Here is a 20,436-nt window from a genome sequence, read left to right as displayed (position 1 = left end):
TTCAATACATTGTCGTTTGGTAGTGTTGACCAATAATCACCACAGCGAGGTGTTGAAGTTAACTTAAATAGTAAAGTCCATAGTCATGTTGTGTTTTTTCTGAAATTGTGCCAGAAATTATACTTTCTTATTTTGCATACCATTGTTTCACCTCACCTGCAGACTAACAGCACCACTTGGCAGCTCCATTTCATACCCCATCTAAACATACACAAATTAAGCTTTAAAATGATATGCCACAGGGGTGGAGGGGTGTATGTGCAGGATGAGTACAGGGCTGTCCTTGTGAATTCTGGTACCCTACACTTCCTGAGAAGCTGCACCCACCTCTCATCCCCTGCAGGGAGGGGCAGCAGTTTAGGGCCAGGAGGCAGAGAAGGGGCCGGAGGATGGGCCATCTGGGCCAAGAGGTGGAGCAGGAGCAGGGCGCAGGGAGGAGGAATTGGGGCTGCTTGAGCCAGCACTGCCCGCAGCCAGTGCTGGGCATATGCAGCATAGAGCACTACTTAATTTGGCGTACAGTGGGGCACAAGTCAATAGGCGCTACAAGAGCTCAGTTCTTCTGAAACTCAGGCATTGGGTGTTGCTGGGGAGGCATCCAGTATTAGAAAAGAACACTTTTGGAAATGTCTGCTTTGATAAATGTGCTTTCAAGTCTGAGTGGTTGACCTGACATACATGTGTTCCCTGCACTTAGCCCAGGGCTTAACACTAGGCTTTCAAAGCAAGACTCCTGATCAGAAGATCCTCCTGCTTTGGCCTTATCTACTCTGTGGAAATTTGGCATCCTTGTCACTTTTTGGTAGCACACTTTGGATCCCCCAGCACCCCTGTAGCACACTGCATTCACAAACAAAATTGTTCCTGACAATTCACAAGCTCAGTTCACAGAGGTGTAATAGCCTCCCCAATGCACACTGCCCTCTGCACCTCTCCCACACTGCACCAGTCATTGATCAGGCAGCCTGAACCTAGTTTCTGTACCCTACTGGCTCGGGTCAGTCTCCTTAAAAGCCTTTACTGTCCAAAGAATCTGCACACATCCAGATCTCATTGCCCACTGTTTCTCATCCCTGCCCGTGTCTTTGTGATTGTTGTGGTAGCAAGCCAATTTTAGAACATGGAGCAAGAAGAAGCCACCACCCAAAGAAAGGACCCTCCAGATAAACTGTAGGAAGCTTTATATTGAGCACAAACTCCCACTGAAGTCTTTTCCTGAAATGATAGCTTACACAGCCTTGCTTTACAGGAGTGACATTTTAAGTATAGTCTTGAGTTGACCTCCCTAGAGATACAGCATAACCCAGGCTATGTCTAGACTACATGGCTCTGTTGACAGAATCATGTAAAATAGTTTATTCGGCATAGTCAAAGAAGCGAGGATTTAAATAATCCCTGCTTCATTAAAATAAAAATGGCCACCACACTGTGCTGACGATCAGCTGATCTGGCATAGTGCGGCAGTCTAGACGAGGCGCGGTCAACAAAGGAAGCCTTTGTCAACCACTCCGGTATGCCTCGTGAATACCAGATACTTGCATGTTTGGTTTTGCGCAAGTAGAAAGTTGGCAATCCTAGAATCCCGTAGCTCAGAAATTATGTTCTCTCTTTCATCAACCTCTCCCCCTTCCCCTCACCATGTATTGTCTTCTAGCAGCAGGCCAAACATGCTCCATTTGAAGTGGAAACAACATTGTCTGAGAACTAGAGGGAGGTGTGCAGAACCGGGGATTCAACAGAAAACAAGTCCCCATCTCCATACTAATGGATATCCATCCAGTGCAAGCAACTTTCAATGGTATCTCACCCCTAAGCAAAGAGACTGTATAAGTCACGTCAAAGGATTGCAGATTTATGGGCCAATCCTGCTTTAATTAAGTCATTAACAAAACTATTGGCTCCAGTGAGAGCAGGATCAGGCTTCTCTACTGGATGGACTGTATATAACATGACAACCTAGGGTTTTGTCCAGAAATGTTGAACCTCAAGGAGTCAAATAAATGAAATGTTTAGCTGAATCTAGTGAAACGACACATCTGATTAATGCAACATTTACCCTGCAGTATATATTCAGTGAGAAAACCACTGAATAATCTACTGCTTGCAGCTAATATGTTATAGTTAGAAAAACGAAAATAACTAAAATTGCTATAGGAATGAAGTAATGAAAGCAGGTCTTGCATGTAACTAAAAAGGAAAAAAAACAAGCTAGGCTGATGACCAAGATTTAATATTCTCTGGTCCACACAACATTTTTGGGAGATATATTTTATTTTTCCAGTTTAGAAGTGGGCTTGGACCCTGTACCTAAATATCCAGGAACACAAAATTCAAAATGAGATCTGGATCTGAATTTTGCAAAAACCCCTCATCTTTATGATGGGCTGAACGAAAACCTTGGATCACTTGAACATCCCTGTCCTTTGAGGGCTTTGAAATCTATGTGGCAATCCACAGGTCCAATCCATCCAGGTTGTGGATTGGACCCATTTTTATTTTAATTTCTAATAGTATAAACCTTAACCCTCTGAAATGAATTGTGTGAGCAGCAGTAACCCTTTACTACTTTTGTCGCTGGAAAAAACTCTCCTCAGTCTTTGTAGTAGTGCGTGGTTTTTCTGGGAGAAAAAAGGCTATCTTAAATATTTTCAAAAGGAGATAATTTAAATTTGGTAATCTCTAAGATACTCCATTTAATTAAACTTTTCATCAAACACACTAACATTTAATAAGACTTGTTACTACTTTGAAAAAATAAGATTTTTCATTTCAAGATAATGGAAGTTGAAGAAACAGAAAAAAGTCAGAATTTCAAATCACAGTATTGTTAATTACCTATTAGTTATCTTCAGACTCTAGAAAAACATTCTTCTTTGCCTTCAGACTAAATGTGGCAGTTTCAAGCCAAAACAATTTTTTCAGGCCCAGATCCTAAGGGGGCTAAAGTGATGCTTGGTTAATGAAAAGGCTAATGTTTGTCCATAATACTGCGCAAAAGTCCACTGAGAGTCACTAGATGGCGCTTCCTCCCAATACAAGATTACTGAAGCATGGAATGGATGTTCAAGGTCACACAGAGAGAAAAGAAATGTCGTGATCTCTCCACCTGGAAATGGTGTAACGCCACCTTGTGTGAAGAATATAAAGCAGAGCTGGAAAACCTGTTTAAATCAGTGATACCCTTCGCAGAAAATCTCAAACATTTTATCAGGTTTAAAACATCCAAGTTTGTTTGATGTGGTGGTTAGGGTTGTTTTTTTTCTGCTGCCTTTGTGCTTTCTAGATTAGGCTGGGAATGGAGGGTGCAAGATGATTAAACAAGCAAAATAAAAGCTTTTGCACCAGTTAAACAGTGCAAACTAAGTTTGCAGACCTACAAAAAATGAGCAAATATGGCTGATGGATCGATGACAGCAAAGTGAGTTTAATTCTTGAGAGTCAAGGAACAAATTACCTACAGAACAGATTGGCATCATCTTTTCCTGCTTTAAAACTTTAGAGTAAAAATGCCAGGTATTAAAAAATGTTCCGTTATTTTTAACTCTTATCTTTGTAGCATTCCTTTTGAAAATAACTGCGGTGTGGAGAGAAGAGCACAGGAGCAGTAACAAAAGCTGAGTGCAGTTAAATGGAACAACTCGCTCCTGGCATACTGGGAGGAAAAAAAGATTGCCGTGTACATGAGGAATGCATAACTTATGAATACAAGAAGGGGATAATGTACCATGACTGAATTTTCAAAGGGGCTTATGGGAGTCAATGGAGATGGGCATGTAAGCTGCACTCCACAAATGTACTTAGGAATCTAAGACCTATTTTTAGGGATCACTGAAATCCACAAAACTGCAGATTGGCTTCTGCTTAAGCGTGTAGGTGCCTAATCTCATTTGATGCCTAATTTTTCCCTCTGTCTTCATACACTGCGGCATCACTCCAGGCACCTCCTGCCTATCTCACCATGTGCACTACTGCCTCATAGGCATCCAGACATCTGTCTCCTGCGTGAGCCCCAGAGAAATTAAGCTGGGAAAGACGTTAGATAGGCATTCGACTGCCTAAGTCACAGGGCGACAGATCCAGTAGATAGGTGTAGAGAATGCCTACTGGACTGACCCCTTCAGGTAAGTTCACACAAAATAGCCAGAGGAGTGGGACCTCTCTCAAGATAAGGTAGAGTCTGGCTCAAGTCCCTCCCTCCTTCTGAGGAGGAAAAGTAGGGTTGCCAGATGTTATAGAATCATAGGATACGAGGACTGTAAGGGACCTCGAGAGAGCATCAAGTCCAGTCCCCTGCTTTCATGACAGGACCAAATACTGTCTAGACCATCCCTGATAGACATTTATCTAACCTACCCTTAAATATCTCCACAGATGGAGATTTCACAACCTCCCAGGGCAATTTATTCCAGTGTTTGACTACCCTGACAGTTAGGAACTTTTTCCTAATGTCCAACCTAAACCTCCCTTGTTGCAGTTTAAGCCCATTGCTTCTTGTTCTATCCCCAGAGGCCAAGATGAACAAGTTTTCTCCCTCCTCCTTATGACACCCTTTTAGATATCTGAAAACAGCTATCATGTCCCCCCTCAATCTTCTCTTTTCTAAACTAAACAAACCTAATTCCCTAAATACCCGGACAGTTTGGTATTTTCGCCTCCTGTCTGGTAAAAGAAAATACCAGACACCACCTGGGTGTTTACCTGGTTCCGCAGGGGAGCTGTCTGGCCCGGAGCAGGAAAACAAATGGCGGACGGCCACCAGCAGCCTTTTAGGGCCAAAAAGCCTCAAAGGTATTTCTTAAAGGGACCAGGCTGGGTTTTATTTCTTTATGTATTTATTTATTTATTTATTTATTTATTGTGCTTAATAACTCTCGGGGTCCTTTTTTTTTTTCCCCCTCAACAACTTTGGTCTTCCCCCTTTTTTTTCTTAACAGAATTTTTTCCCCGGTGTTTGTTTTTTTTGTTGTTTGTTTTTTGGTGTTGGGGCGGGGGCATGTTTGGTATTTTTGGTTAAACCATCTGGCAACCCTAAGAAAAAGGGATTTGAACAAGCCTCTGTCAAGCCTGAAACAAGTGTCCCAATCACTAGGCCATTGACTATTCTGTTAGTGGCTGCCTCAACCTCTCTTACTGAAATTGTCCCCCTTTAAATTAAGCAAGGGAATGTTTAAATATTAACTGAGTGAAAGCAAGAGTTAGAAGGACTCTATATCGTAGTGGGTAGCTGAGAGTGGGCTGATCCCTATTCAAATCCCTTCTCCGCCTCAGGAAGAAGGGGGATTTGAACTGGGGGTCTCCTACATGCTGCGTGAGTGTGCAAGGCAACAGGCTATAAGGGAGCACCTGGGCCTTTCTTTCTACCCCTAGATATTTTGTTTCAGGTCCTTCATGTATTCTAGGTGGCCAAATGTCTAACTTCCCCCTTTGGGTGGGATTTTAGCAGAGGTGGACACCACACTGTAGCCTGGACATAGGCATCTATCTGCAGGAGAGGGTTGGGGCTTAGCACACCCCTTTCTCATTGGCATTGCCCACTGGCTCGCTTAGAGGACTCCCCTCCTAGCATGCTGGCTTTGAGGATTGCATTGTAAAGAACCCACCTCTCTCATTCATTGCACAGGGAACCTAGGTGCCTAACTCAGGCTTTATAGAGCCCAGCGTTGTTGCTGTGATTTCTTAGGAACCTAGAAGTTAGGCATCATGACTCTCCACACTGCAATACTTAGATCCCTTCACCCAAAGGTTCCTTTGAAACTCCAGACCATAATCTGCATTCACTATTGCACTGGCTTGCTTGTATTATAAGTCCCTGCCGAGCACAATGCAGTTGTACAAATTTAACTGAGGTCCCAATGTGAAGGCCATTGGGTTATACAGGTGTAAGAGAGGAGGTAATTTGGAACTGATTGGGTTGCAGAGATGTGACAGAGTGCATAAATGGGAGATAATGGCCCTTATTGAAGGCCTGATTTGGCCTGCAGAATCTTTATGCTAGCAGTGGGTGAGGAAAGTCATGGGTGACTATCAGAATGCATGAAGAGTTTGCAGATGTGGCAGCTAGGGGGAAACAAAGTTTTACTTATAAAGGGCCTGGGCAGATTTGATTTAAAATTCTTGAGATGATAAACATGATGTTCCCTGGTACCCCTTGCATTTTAGAACACTATTGTACTTTTAAAAGGAGCCTGTTAACTTAAAAGTTCATCCTTTTTAACTTCTTTCTGTTACTAATAACACCTTAGACTTTAGTTGCTTTCCATGACATGTGTCATTGGGTTTCTTTTAAATATTTCTTTGTGTGTCGTGAATTTCCTTTGCTTTTAATTATTTTCACTTCAAGATTCCTAATATAACACGTCTGGGGTTGCAGATGCTGCTGGGGAATGCTTATGTGTTTCAAAACTATGCTTTGCCTGAATTTATTAATTGAAACTTTCCTATTTGGGCCTTTTCTAGCTGTTTTGGGACCACATCTAAGCTGACAGTGTTCCCTTAAGTAGAAGATTGAAGGTTCAACTAAGGATAACAAAAGAAAGAGGGAAGTGGGAAGAGAGAAAACAGGAGCCAAAGAAGAGATTGAACAAAAGGCTAGAACAGTAGAGAGGTGATGTAAATTAATGCCTTTCAACCTGCCAGTACCCAGTAGGGCCACCCAAGCATAACAAAGATCTAGAATGAGGGAATGCACAAAATTATTTATGTAGGAAACTTGAGATGATGAGGGATTGATGCTTTTAGTGTCGGCAAAACTTTCTATTACCTCAACTTCATGATTATTTTTCTGATGCCAGCTATTTTAAATAGTAAAGGGGAGAGAACACAAGCTGTGTACATAGTAGGGAACTTGGAGCTGTGCCCCAGAATGAGAGAGAGTTGAGAGTGCATAGTGCCTTGAGATCTTCACGCCCATTCTATGGTTTACTACAAGGTAAAAGAATTAGAGCAATGGTAAGGGTTGCTAAAAGCCCTATATCCAACTAAGAGAAAATTATCCTGGTCAAGCAATTGCAGAAGTCAGTCATAAGTCTGTCCTTCAAAGTTCCCCTATATGTCCTGGTGGCTGGCCTGCCAAAAGTGGAGATAAAGCACTGCAGAGATTCTGGGCCATGCTGGGGACAGCTCAGATTGTTCCTAGGGTTGCAGAACTCGATGCAGTTGTGACTTAACTGTTTCGCTCCAGGGCTATGTCTAGACGACATCCCTCTGTCAACAGGGAGATGTAGATTAGGCACATCGAAATTGCTAATGAAGCCGAGATTTAAATATCCCGCACCTCATTAGCATAAACATGGCCACCGCTTTTTTTCAACATGGAGTTTTAAAAAAAAAGGCAGTCTAGACGTGGATCTGTCAAAAATAAAGCCTTTTTGACAGGTCCTGTATTCCTCAAAAAATGAGGGTTACAGGATTTGTCAAAAAAGGCTTTATTTTCGACAGATCCGCATCTAGACTGCCGTTTTTTTTTTCCAAAAAGCTCGGTTTCGAAAAAAAGCAGCGGCCATGTTTATGCTAATGAGGCACGGGATATTTAAATCCCGGCTTCATTAGCAATTTTGACGTGACTAATCTAATCTCTCTGTCAACAGAGGGATGCAGTCTAGACATACCCCAGGAGACCATCCTGGCCACCATGGATGTAGAAGCCCTTTACACCAACATTCCACATAAAGACGGATTACAGGCCATCAGGAACACCATCCCCGATAACAGCACCACACACCTGATTATAGATTTCTGCGACTTTGTCCTCACCCACAACTACTTCCAATTCAGAGACAATGTGTATCTCCAAGTCAGTGGCACAGCCATGGGCACTCGCATGGCACCACAATATGCCAACATCTTTATGGCTGATCTTGAACAATGTTTCCTCAGCTCTGACCCCCTAACACTCCTACTTTACTTACACTACATCAATGACATCTTCATCATATGGACCCACGGAAAAGAAATCCTTGTGAAATTCTTCAAGAGTCTTGACAACTTCCACCCCACCATCAACCTCAGCCTGGACCAGTCCACATGAGAAATCCACTTCCTGGACACTACAATACAGTTTAATAATGGACAAATTTTCACCACCCTATACTGGAAACCCACCGACCGCTACACTTACCTTCATGCCTCCAGCTTCCATCCCAGACACGTTTCTCAGTCTATTGGATGCAACCAAGCCCTAAGATACAACTGGATTTGCTCCGATCCCACAGATAGAGACAATCACCTACAGGATCTTTATAGAGCATTCCTAAAACTGAAATACCCACCCGGAGAAGAGAAAAAACAAATGGACAGAGCCAAAAAAGTACCCAGACATGAACTACTTCAAGACAGACCCAAAAGAGAAAATAACAGAACTCCAGCGCATTATACACAATCTGCAACCCATCTTGGAAAATGATCCCTCACTCTCAGAGGCTTTGGGAGAAAAGTCTATTCTCGCCTACAGACAACCCCCCAACCTGAAGTGAATGCTTTCCGATAACCATGCCACACAACCACACCATAAGTAGCCAGGAACACAGCCCTGGAACCAAACGCGATGCCAACTCTGCCCACATATCTATACTGGCGAATTCATCACTGGAGCCAACAACATAAGCTACCAAATCAAAAGGTCATTTGGCTGCACATCCAATAATGTGTTCTATGCCATCACATTCCGGCAATGCCCCACTGCTATATATACTGGACAAACTGGACAATCTCTGCGGGAAAGAATCAATGGACACAAATCAGATATACATAAAGGGAACATACAGAAACCTGTTGGGGAACATTTCAATCGTGCTAATCACAGTTTAAAAGATCTTCATGTGGCTGTCTTGTCACAAACTAATTCTACTAGCCAGATACACAGAGAAACACTGCAATTAGAGTTCATCCACAAATTCAATTCTCATGCTAATAGACTCAATCGTGATGAAGGCTGGTTGGAGCACTATCTACTTAACTCTCAATAGAGGTGCAAATAGCTCTTTGTGTAGATTCCTGTGTCAGGAAGGATACTATCAATTCACTTTGATTCTTATTTGCTTCGTTTTAACTACCCAATCTTCAGATACTCACTGATTCCCTTAACCCCCCTATTTTCTATACCCTCTGCTCCCACTTCTCTCCTTTTTTTCCACCTTCTCCCCTCTCCTATTTATTTTGGGTCTGAACATCCTACTCAGAACTCCAGTCATCTAAAGAAGTGGGCTATGCCCACGAAAGCTCATGATATCATCTACATGTTTTCATAGAATCATAGAACTGGAAGAGACCTCAGAAGGTCATCAAGTCCAGCCCCCTGCTCTAGGCAGGACCAATTCCAACTAAATCAACCCAGCCAGGGCTTTGTCAAGCCGAGACTTAAACACCTCTAGGGATGGAGACTCCACTACTTCCCTAGGTAACCCATTCCAGTGCTTCACCACCCTCCTAGTGAAAAAGTTTTTCCTAATATCCAACCTGGACCTCTCCCACCACAGCTTGAGACCATTGCTCTTTGTTCTGCCATCTGTCACTACTGAGAACAGCCTCTCTCCATCCTCTTTGGAACCTCCCTTCAGGAAGTTGAAGGCTGCTATCAAATCCCCCCTCACTCTTCGCTTCTGCAGATTAAACAAACCCAAGTCCCTCAGCCTCTCCTCATAAGTCATATGCTCCAGCCCCCTAATCATTTTGGTTGCCCTCCGCTGGACCCTCTCCAATGCGTCCACATCCTTTTTGTAGTGAGGGGCCCATAACTGGACACAATACTCCAGATGCGGCCTCACCAAAGCCGAATAAAGGGGAATGATGACATCTCTGGATCTGCTGGCAATGCTCCTCTTAATGCAACCTAATATGCCATTAGCCTTCTTGGCTACAAGGGCACACTGTTGACTCATATCTAGCTTCTCATCCACTGTAACCCCCATGTCCTTTTCTGCAGAACTACTACTTAACCGGTTGGTCCCCAGTTTGTAACTATGCTTGGGATTCTTCCGTCCCAAGTGCAGGACTCTACACTTGTCTTTGTTGAACCTCATCAGATTTAGTCTATAAAGTGCTATCAGACCATTTGTTGTTTTTATTCTGTATGGACTAACTCGGCTGCCCCCTGAAGCTTCTGTTTCACTTCAGGCAATGTCAGGAATAAATCAATAGGAACACAGCAATTCCATCTGAATTAAAGGGCAGTTTATTAGATTTATGCACACACCGCCATAAGCAATAGGTTTAGAACATCCCAAATAATGACTTAGAATCTGAGATGGTACTGAGTAATTTATAGCCAGTCCATGATGGCTGGTCACTTCCCTCCAGGGAAGTATAGTATCAGAAAAAAGTTTCCTGGGATAGCTTTCAGAGAACTGCTCCAGAGTATACTCTATTACTGTGGTGTGATTCTAGCCATTCACCACGTATGGGTATTTGGCCAGTTAAGTGTGGCTAGTTCTCTATAGCAGTAGTCACTATAGTGGCTACTGCTTCAGAACTGGTTGGACACCATGGCTCTATTAACTAGTCTTTTGTAACTAACATTTATGAAACACAGCTCGTAGTGACCTCTACTGAGTCATCACTTCTCCTAACTTCAATAAACTAATCAACAACCGTTCCTAGAAATCTTAGTCATAATAAGCTTCTATACCAACGGCATCAAAAAATCAAAGTTTCAATTCACCTATTTTCTTTCTGTCTCAGTTTGTTGACTCTTTTCTCCACTCCTCCTATTCAGATTAGCAAAAACAGCAGGCATGTAGCTAGCATTTGACCTTACCTCCAGAAGTCCTGCTTGTTCAAATTAACCCTTAACTATGTGGTGTTCTGCATTATTAATTCATGGTGGCTGAATGCACACAGTACGGTTGTAATTAGCTTAATCAAATCCAGGGGTACACACACCTCTCAAATCTAGGGCAACAGGATAGCTGCTGTAATTTCCACAGAACCCCTATGGCTATCTAAACTTGGCCAGTGGCCTTCCCAGGGCCATAGAGCAATCCAGAAATGGGAGGACTGAAAAGTGGCTTAAAACCACTCTAGGCCCCCATCTCCTCCTGAGTAGCATCTCTTAGAGGCACAGAGCAGAATTTCACCCAGGAAATCTTGCAGGTGTTCGAAGGGAAAAAAAGGAATATTCAGCCTAGTGATTGTCTCAGGAAGATAATCTTCATGCTGTGTGTGTCATTTTCCCCTTGGTGAATTTTCAGCATAACATATGTAGGGAAAATACACTTTATTGGTAGATTTTTTAAAAATGATATAACAAAATTGATATTTGATTTTAAAATATCACATGGTTAACACTTGTCAGATGATTTGTTTTGACACCCCAGAAACTATGCTGTGACTGCTTGGAGAAAAAGTTTTTTAGAGTTCAAAGCCTGGGGTGCTAGAAATAGTCACCACTGAGCTAAGGACTCATAAGAAGATAGTTTAGCTGGAACAAGCTAGAAAGGGAGAATTCCAGCGTCAGGGAAACCACCCACTCTCCAGCAGGATATAAAATATAAGCATTACACCATCCATAACACACTTTCATTCTCTGGTCACATACTCAAGTGGGGAAATTGTGTGTTTGTACCTAAATCTCAGTGACCAAAAGACTTTTGCTCAAATTTCTTGAAAAATGTCCTCTCAGAAGGGATGAGCTGTAAAGTCCAGATCTCCATTGCAGTGACTATATACTTTTTGTGCTCCTGCCATCCCTCTGTCATTCCATCTGTGACTCAGCAACTCCTATAACCAGAGGAAAAGGATGAATGAAACCTAGATTCTGCCAGAAAGATCTTGAAATCAACTTTACTATTTATTTTAGTAACAGGCTGGGTTAAATTTTGTTGTAGTGCTAGGTTTGACTTACTACCGATAAAGGGCTTGATCCTGTAAGTTACTCAGAGTACCCCAGATTCCCATGAACAAAAGAAGAAATTCTGAGCATGAAAGGCCAAATGGATTGGACAAGGTGCCAAACACTTTCAGCCTAATATCGAGTGACCTTCTCAGCAGCAATTGAAATCAGTGGGAACTGAAGGTGCTCAGTTCTAACATGATTGGACCCTTCTCAGTGAAGATATTTGAAGAGGGGAAGTGAGTGATAAAAGGAGAGGTCTTTCCCCTTTCGTTGTTTCAAAGAGTCCAGAATAAGCACTAATGGGCTAGTTTTAAGTTCTAACGCCCCACTACGTTGTGGTGTCTAGGAACCCTGAAAAGGTGATGCAGTTTTTGAATACAGAACAACTAAGCTGAAGGGAGTAATCTTGCTATTACCTGGCCTACAAGTTCAAGCAATGGGAAATTGCACTGGTTTAAGTATAACTGCCTGTTGGTCTTGAGGTTGTGCCTTTGTCTAGCATGGGCAGAAGTTGGATCCAGTCTATATTTCTTCAGTTGCTTTAGGGGTGGGGATCAAGGTTTTCACAAATATATACAATATATTGGTTGGAAAAGGTAAGTGACATGTAAGTAAAATAGGGCTTTGCAAAGCACCCCCACAGGGCTATGTGTGAACATCCAGGCCAAGCTGTGGACATATGCCAGCAGGTGTCCCCAGAGCCATTTGGTCGGTTCACAGCCAGAATTCCTTGCATCACTGGGGAAGCACGTGCCAGAGTGGGAGCTCTGATACCTTTCCAAAAGGCATGGCATGCACTATGGTTCCATAGACAGGTACAAAAGGGGATTGAAATCCTTGCACTGGATTGCCTGGAACTGGCAGTAAGGGCTGTGATTGGCCTCCAAGGAATAGGGCATTTATTTTACAGTGCCAGTCTCTCTCCCTCTGTTACAATGCTAGCATAGGGCTTGCCACAATCTGCCCCTCTCTCTTTCAGGAGACACTTGTAATTGTTTCCTGTTGTCATCATTCAAATGCTTGATCATGTAATTTCAGTTGTCTGGGAGGCTACTCATAAATTGCCCCGACAGGCTTACAATGTATCACAGAGAAATGCTAACACTCACAGGGAAGTAATTTTCATTGCTAGTTAAAGTGTATTTTCTCATTCCATTTCATCAGTTGCCCTCATCAGCCCAGGCCACATCTCTGTCAGCATGAGTGGATTGACCATCTACAGCTGATCCAGCTGCTGCTCTAATAATATATTTTAAAGTATTCTTCTGTCATGTGTCTTGTCATAACTAGTCAACATAGTGATGCTTCTGTAGATGGGCTTCAGCCTAACTGGGAGTGTTCCAGTCAGGAAGTTCCAGAGTAATACAAGCCAACCTTGGGCTATGTCTACACAGCAGTGTTTTTTTCGGAGTAACTGATGTTATTCTGAAATAACACAATGCGTGTCTACACCTCAAGCCATTATTTTGAAATAATGGTGAGATGTAGGACTTCTTACTCCAACTCCTGTAACCCTCATTTCATGAGGAGTAAGGGACATCGAATGAAGAGTGTTCTTCTTTCAACTTCCTGCTGTGTATCCAGCACCAAAAGCCGAATTAAGCTATTTTGACTTAAGCTACGCAATTGACGTAGCTGAAGTTGCTTAGCTTAATTCAACTTTTGCCCATATGTGTAGATGTACCCTTGGGGACTACAACTTCCATGATGCCTTGGGGAAGAGAGAAAAACTTCTGTTTGAAAGGAATGCAGGCAGGAGAGCATGTGCTAGGCCCTATTTTTGTGAGGAGCTGAAATTCTGGTCAAGGGAGCTGAGATTGCTTTGTGGAGTAGGCTTGCCAGATACCTTCACAAAAAATCCTGAACATCGCAGGGGGAGGGACATTAAAATTGGTTGAGCAAAAAAAAAAAAGGACTCTGCCTTTAAATTCTCACACATGCTCCCTACACCCCCGCCAGACGTGGCAGAGGGAAAATGGCCTCGCCTGCCTTCCATCCATTTTACATGTCCAGTATTTTCTTCTTTTTTTTACCTGACAGAAGACGTGATTTCCAGACTGACAAGGCAAAAAATGGACACCTGACAATCCTAATGTGGAGCCCTTTCCAAGACAGGAGTTGCTGTGTGAAAACCAGAAACTCCTATCCCTATATCTTTCTTTTTCTTTCTGTCCGTCTTTTTTTCTCTTCAACATCCAAGGAAGTGAGTTGCAGCTCACGAAAACGTATGCCCTAATACATTTGTTAGTCTTTTAAGTGCCACCCAACACCCTGTTTTTGCTGAAACAGACTAACACAGTGACCTCTCTAAAACCAATCTATTATGTGTTTCCAAATGGTTAAGTAAAGTTTTTTAACTCTAACTTAAATGTATATTGGAGTATATTGTTGATAATTGGCATGTTTGAGTATTGCATAGATTAGCTCACAGTTACTCCTTGAGACTCCCAAGGCCACTATTGAGTGTGTACAGGGCCCAGCCAGGTGGAGGCACCATCAGGCCTTTATTAGTAAAAATGACTGCAGCAGAGAAGTGGATAGAGGATTTCCAACTGTCCAGCATCACCACTGCGATACTGAGGATCTCCTTTACTGGCAACAGTTATTGCTTCGTTCCAGGTAATCCAGGTGGTGGGGGAGAAATCACACTTCATGTTGTGACTATAAAATACTCATGTCCTTGCTATGACTCAGACATACACATCCTGCAGATAAAGGATCTTAAATGTTATGCCTGCTATAGATTATTTAGAATTTTACAGCCTTGTCACTCCTAGATTAAGTGGAATAATTAGGTTGTCTTATTTTACGGTACTGGTCACTTTATAGATGTTAGGACAGATAAGGTAGATAAACGCTTGTCATTTTTCCTTATCTGAAACAACAATAAGTGTATCTTCCCAGCACTGTATCAGCCTATGGGCTAGAATAGCATTGCAGGTGCTACTTCATAGAGTTTAAGCATTGTTTCTGGGGCATCAGAGTCTTGGTAGCTATAGAAACCATAGCTCCATTTCTCCCCCTCCATTTTATGTTCTGAACTATCTGGGGCTGGTGCTGACACCCCTGCCCCTAATAGACAAATAATCCAATCTAAAATTTTGTCTCAGTCACCAAGTGTATAGACCTTCATTTGCAGGGCTCGACAATTAATGTAATTTACTAGCCCGTGGCGAGCAGATTACAATCCGGCACAGCCACGCAGCGCGGTCCGCGCATGCACAGCATGCCAAACCGTGCGGCTGGCGAGTGGGGCTCGCTGCGATTTGGCGAGCCCTGTTCATTTGCATACAGAGAATATTAAACAGCCCTGCAGGGGAGCTGAAGACTTCAGGACCTAGAAGATGTGAGTGAAATAGTACGGGGTTGCAGTGTCCAGACATAACCTCAATGAGGGTGGTACTTTTCTGAGACTGGAATGTTCAGAGTGTGTCTGCACCTGAGCATCTAGTCCTGGTGCATTTCCAGATAAAAATATCCCGATCAGGAACATCAACACATTTTTTACTTTCAACTTTTTCCCAACATTAAGGTTTGAGTGTAATGTAAGACATATAGGGTACGTCTACACAGCAGCATTCACAGCAGCATTATTTCGGAATAACGTCAGTGCATGTCTACACTATAAGCCTTTATTTCAAAATGATGTCGAGATGCAGGACTTCTTACTCCAACACCTGTAACCCTCGTTTCACAAGGAGTAAGGGAAGTCGAAGGAATAGTGTTCTTCCTTTGACTCTCTGCTGTGTAGACAGTGCCCAAAGCCAAATTAAGTTATTTTGACTTAAGCTATGTAATTGACATAGCTGAAGTTGTGTAGCTTAATTCAACATTTGCTCTGCTGTGTAGACGTACCCATAGAGAGTCACATTGAGAGAAGTGTGTTACCAGGATATCCTAAATCTAAGAAAAATTGCCTGCAAATTTGCTTTTATCCTGTTTACAACTGTGATTTCATCCTCATTAAATGGCAACCTTCTACAGCCAGTATTCAAATGTCTTAAAGATTCAACCTCAAATGAGTAAAAGTGATCCAAATAAACGGAGAAAAATTTATTCTTTTTTACAGATTAGGCTCCTGAAGGTTTGATCAAATTTAGTGACTGACTTAAGGAGCTGGCACAACTCTATCTGCAATTTCCAGAACGCAAGGGAAATATAGATGTCCAGACTACTTTTAAATCTCTCTCTTCCTTCCCTCCTGCCATGGTACCAGCTGATAGAACTCTTTCAAATCTCCACTTATAATGATTTCTGGGGTTGTTGGATGCCAAATAGAAAGGACACAATGAGATGAGTTCCTTCAACTTCTTAGCTCTTATTTAATATGAAAGTTTGGGAGGATCAAGTGCTGGGACTTTCCAGATCATACATTAAAGAGGAGCAGAGTCTGAATTAGTTTAAATTTATTCTGTCTAACAATAAGACAGATCAAACCCAGAAGAATGGTGTGCACTCATTGGGTGCTCTCTCTCTCTCACCAGCATAGACTAGGATTTACAAAGATATACTCACTAGTGGAGAAGAATGGAAATGTATCCTTCCTCTGACACAATGTTCATAACCCCCATCTCCTACCTTGACTCAAACTGACGACATCAGATCCTTAGAGCATAAAGCCTGGAGCAGAAATAGGTGGCTGACTAAATATATGGCAAGGAAAGTTCTAAGTTCTATGCAAATCCAGAGAGAAGTGTGTAATGGTTACCTAGAAGTGCAACTATGTTAATCAACAGGGACAAAGAATCACACTGCTCCAAGATCCAATCCTGCACCAGTGCCCAAAATAGCATTGTTAAAGTAAGTACCTAGCAATAGATTTAAGGCCAGATATTTTACTAACTTTTGAGACAGAAAGAAAGGCTGTATGGCACAGAGGAATGCTGGCCATCCCATTGATATAAGGTGCTCATTAATTTCTAGCCCTGGCAGTTTGAAGTTAAACCATGTTCTGATCGCCATCTTACGTTTTCCCTCTCTACATGAATTCCAACATGATTTTAGCAGCTAGAAATCAAATTAGAGTGAGAAATGATAGTATTATACCCTTTACAAGCAGAAATGTCATGCTTCTGGATAGTGTGAAGCATGCACTTCTAAATTCAGCTGTTCCTGAGACATCGGCCATGTCAAGATTGAAGTATGTGACCTGGAAGTAACTGGAATGAGGTGAGCATGTGTTTCAGCCACAGTATTTTTTTTTTTTTTGGTTTCTGTTTTTGTTGCTCTATTGGATGTTCTGGTAATCACAAAAGAATAACGCTGATCCCTGACATAAGGAAAAGCCAGGGCTTCTCTCTCACACTATGATTTTCTCCTTGTTTCTTTAAAACAAAGAATCACCTTTCCAGAGCTATGTGATGACACCACGACAAAACAGTGACAAGCTAGAGCTAGAGCTGTGTTTGTGATATGATCTAAGAGATTACCCATCCAAAGCTTTATATGGTCATATCTCAGTCTCAAAGAAACAAATGCACATGTATCAAGACAAACAGTGAGCAGAACCATGTTTTCTCATTACAATAAAATCTACTTAGATCCACTTTTAAAACAGTACATAAAATCTCACTTGCAGTTCCCATCACTGAATGAACAGGACTAAAAATATCAAACAACCCAAACCACACTTGTTTCTCCCTTAGCCCTTAGCACAGTGCCACATTTATTGGTATATTGTTAGAAATTTTCTTTCGGAACTTTCAGGGGATAGGGACCTTGCCATCTTGAGGAAATCTTCAGCTGTTAGAATGAGGACTCTTCCCCGCATGGAAGAGACATGGGACATGGAGATCTCTCCATGTGGTGATTGTGAGAGGCAGTCCCCACCACCTAAACCTCTCAGAGTGAGAGGCATGAAGACAACTCCCTTCCACGTCTAGGACATAGGAAACAGTGAGCGCAAATGGTATGGAAATAGGCCTCTCCTAATGCGGATGACACATTCTGGGGTGAGAGGCAAGAAGCCAGCCACTCTTTCAGTTTGGGATCCTTGGGACAAGGAAATAGCGACAGCTGCCTTGCAATGTGGGACAGAGTTCCTAAGAGAGCCTTATCATTGATTTTCCTGGAGGACTCTCCACAGCAAATGGGAGAGCTGTTGGTTGGAGTCTGCCTCTACAGATGGCCTCCACTCCCCTGGTAAAACAGACAGTTAAAGAGAATGTCCATGGCTGGTGGTTGCTAGGGTTCATTGGGGCCTGTTTGCTCATGGCTCTGTATCTCAGCCTCATGGCCACCTCGTAGGTATCCAGCCCATCAACCAGACTCTTCTGGGACAACATCAAACCACAAGAGACATCCTGGTTGGGAAATCATTCTGAGGAAGAGAGAAGAAGAAATGTTAAAATAAAATCACAGATGAAACAAGGAGAGATGGCTTGAGGATGGTAGGAGGGGGAGGGGACCCACAAAACAGAATGAAATATATTAGCTTCACCAGTGTGAGCGGATGCACCTGCTGCCAAGGGCAAAGGGGACAGCCTGTACCCCACACTAAGCTGCAGGGTCCCCCGTTCTCTCATACACACTAAGCTCAGAGGGTGTTGATCACCCTACCCAAGTTGAGGGATGTATCCTCCTAAGTGAACTTGGAGGAACATTCAACACCTTGACCTACCAAGACCTCCACAGTTTCAGCAGCCCCCCTCTCCTCTAAATCAGACTGAAGTAGGAATTTATTCCTCCCTAGGAACCAATCTGAGGAGCGCATTCAGCACTCGCAGGCACACAGACACAGAGGAGTTTGTCACCACATAAATACACCTTTCCAAAGCCATTCTTCCTGGGGTTGTTACATGTGCCTTTGCCATTGAATGTATCCCAGCCCACAAAATGGATACTCCACCCCTTATCTTGCATAGTTACCACAGATATGGCCTGCGATTCCTCTAAGTCCCAGATAATGTCTCATCCTCACCATGTTCTCTGTGACCCTGATAACCTCCTTTCCCCCTTGCTCCATCTGGATCTTCCAATACCCCAAACTTCCTTTCTCACCTATTCCATCAGATCCTCCTAGCCCTAATTATAACCCTCCTCCCAAGCCACTCCACCCTGATTGCTCTATCTCAGATAATCTCCCCTCCTGGCATCACTCACTCCAGGATGACTGGTTAAATTCAGAGATCATAACCTCTGCCTCTCTCCATCAGGATCCTCTAAGTCGCCATAGCTGCCTCACCCTAAGGATCTCCTACATCTACCTGTACTATCTCTGGTAAGGCTTCTCGCGTGCTCTCCCTTGCCTGGGGTTCCTCCACCAAGACCTTAGACTCCATCTCTTGCCCCAGATTCTAAATAGCATCCCCTGCCTGATGTTCCCCGCTCATCATATTTGGATCAGGAGTGCCAGACACGGCCTCACTGTTTTCTTGGGCTCCTTTTTCCTCTTCTTGTCCGAGGCACTGAGGTAAGCCTGCTCCCTGGTCCTGTACGAAGGGCCTCGGCTCAGCTCCCTCTCACTGTATGGAGGCAGGATGTCTTCCCCTTCCTCCTGCTTTGGCGGCGGTGGCTGCTGCTGCTGCTGCTGCTGCTGCCCCGCTTTGTAGGTGGATGGTGGTGACCAGGCATAATACGTTCCCCCTCGCTGGCTAGGCTGTGAGCTCAGCTTCGAGGGGGTTTCACTGCGTTCGCCGCTCTCCTCATGGCTCCGGGTCTTCCTCTCGTGGACACTGCTGAGGTAGGAGTGGTCATACTTCTGACTCCCTCCAGGCGTTCGGCTCACCAGCCTGGGCAGGTGCTTCTCATCGTGGGCCCGTCTCCTGGGTGGGCTATATGACCAGCCCCGATCTGAGTCTGTCAGTGGCTCGCGGTTCCCCCTGCGCTTGCCATAATACTCCTCTGAGGAGCTTTCCTGGTGCTGCGGCACCCCGCCACGTCCCCCTCGTGACTCCGACCTCTCAAAACGCCGGGGCTCTTGGCTGCCATCTGTCCGACGGGTGCGTTGGCTGTAGGACTCTGCAAAGGCTGCCAGCTCGTCCATGGAGACAGCCGGCACGCCCACAGAGAAGTTCTTCCTCGACAGCATTTCTGATTTTGATCTCTGCTGGCTGCAGGAGAGAGAAGGGAAGAAATGTGAGCTGCAGTGTGTCCCCCCACACACACACTCTTGGAGCTGGAAAGAGGAAGCAAGGGGTACTCCCTAGCATTGAAGCCGGTAGACACACACATTCCCTCATGAACCAGTCTGCTATAGTGCAGTCACCAGCAAGCTTTGAGTGGACAATGTGCACTGTTCCAATAAACCCTCTGGGGAGGGGACTCCCTGCTTTTGCCTTTAAGGGACTGAGCTGTATTTCCTAGAGGCTGCTTCACCAGAAATATTAGGGTGAGATTCCCAGGGGACGAAGGTCTGGATTAGTGTGCTCTAAGCACTGGCATACCATTCCCTTGGGCCAGCACTGGAGACTGTATGGCACAGAGAGAGTAAGGTGTGTTTCCAGCCAAAGTGCATTGTATTTCTTAATGCAACAGAGAGATTGGGATGCAATTTCCTGGGGTCCCACTGAACTTGGGGGAGTGGTGTAGATTTCTTGGCCTTTTAAATGACTATCAAATATTTCACATTAAATGTTATCAGACATGGAATAGGAGAGGGATCTGGCTTT

The 20,436-nt window shown here is 43.6% G+C and overlaps 1 protein-coding gene across 9 annotated transcripts in view; it reads right to left on the bottom strand.

Annotated features, from left to right (window-relative positions):
* Window positions 1-17,320: 17,320 nt before the first annotated feature.
* The window catches only part of ILDR2 (immunoglobulin like domain containing receptor 2), a 57,769-nt gene continuing 54,653 nt past the window's right edge, over window positions 17,321-20,436 (bottom strand). For 8 of the 9 annotated variants that reach the window (XM_075909205.1, XM_075909197.1, XM_075909198.1 and 5 more), the window contains 2 exons: window positions 19,194-19,878; window positions 17,321-18,146 (listed from right to left, as the gene is read on the bottom strand). In XM_075909205.1, coding sequence (XP_075765320.1) covers window positions 18,111-18,146; window positions 19,194-19,878 — 721 coding nt within the window. In that variant the 3' untranslated portion in view covers window positions 17,321-18,110. Of the gene's footprint in view, window positions 18,147-19,140; window positions 19,879-20,436 lie in introns of all 9 variants that reach the window. The other variant, XM_075909201.1, reaches the window with a different exon arrangement.

The sequence above is a fragment of the Pelodiscus sinensis genome, chromosome 1 (assembly GCF_049634645.1).
Source record: "Pelodiscus sinensis isolate JC-2024 chromosome 1, ASM4963464v1, whole genome shotgun sequence".
Taxonomy (NCBI): Eukaryota; Metazoa; Chordata; order Testudines; family Trionychidae; genus Pelodiscus; species Pelodiscus sinensis.
This window is presented reverse-complemented; position numbering and strand designations above follow the sequence as displayed.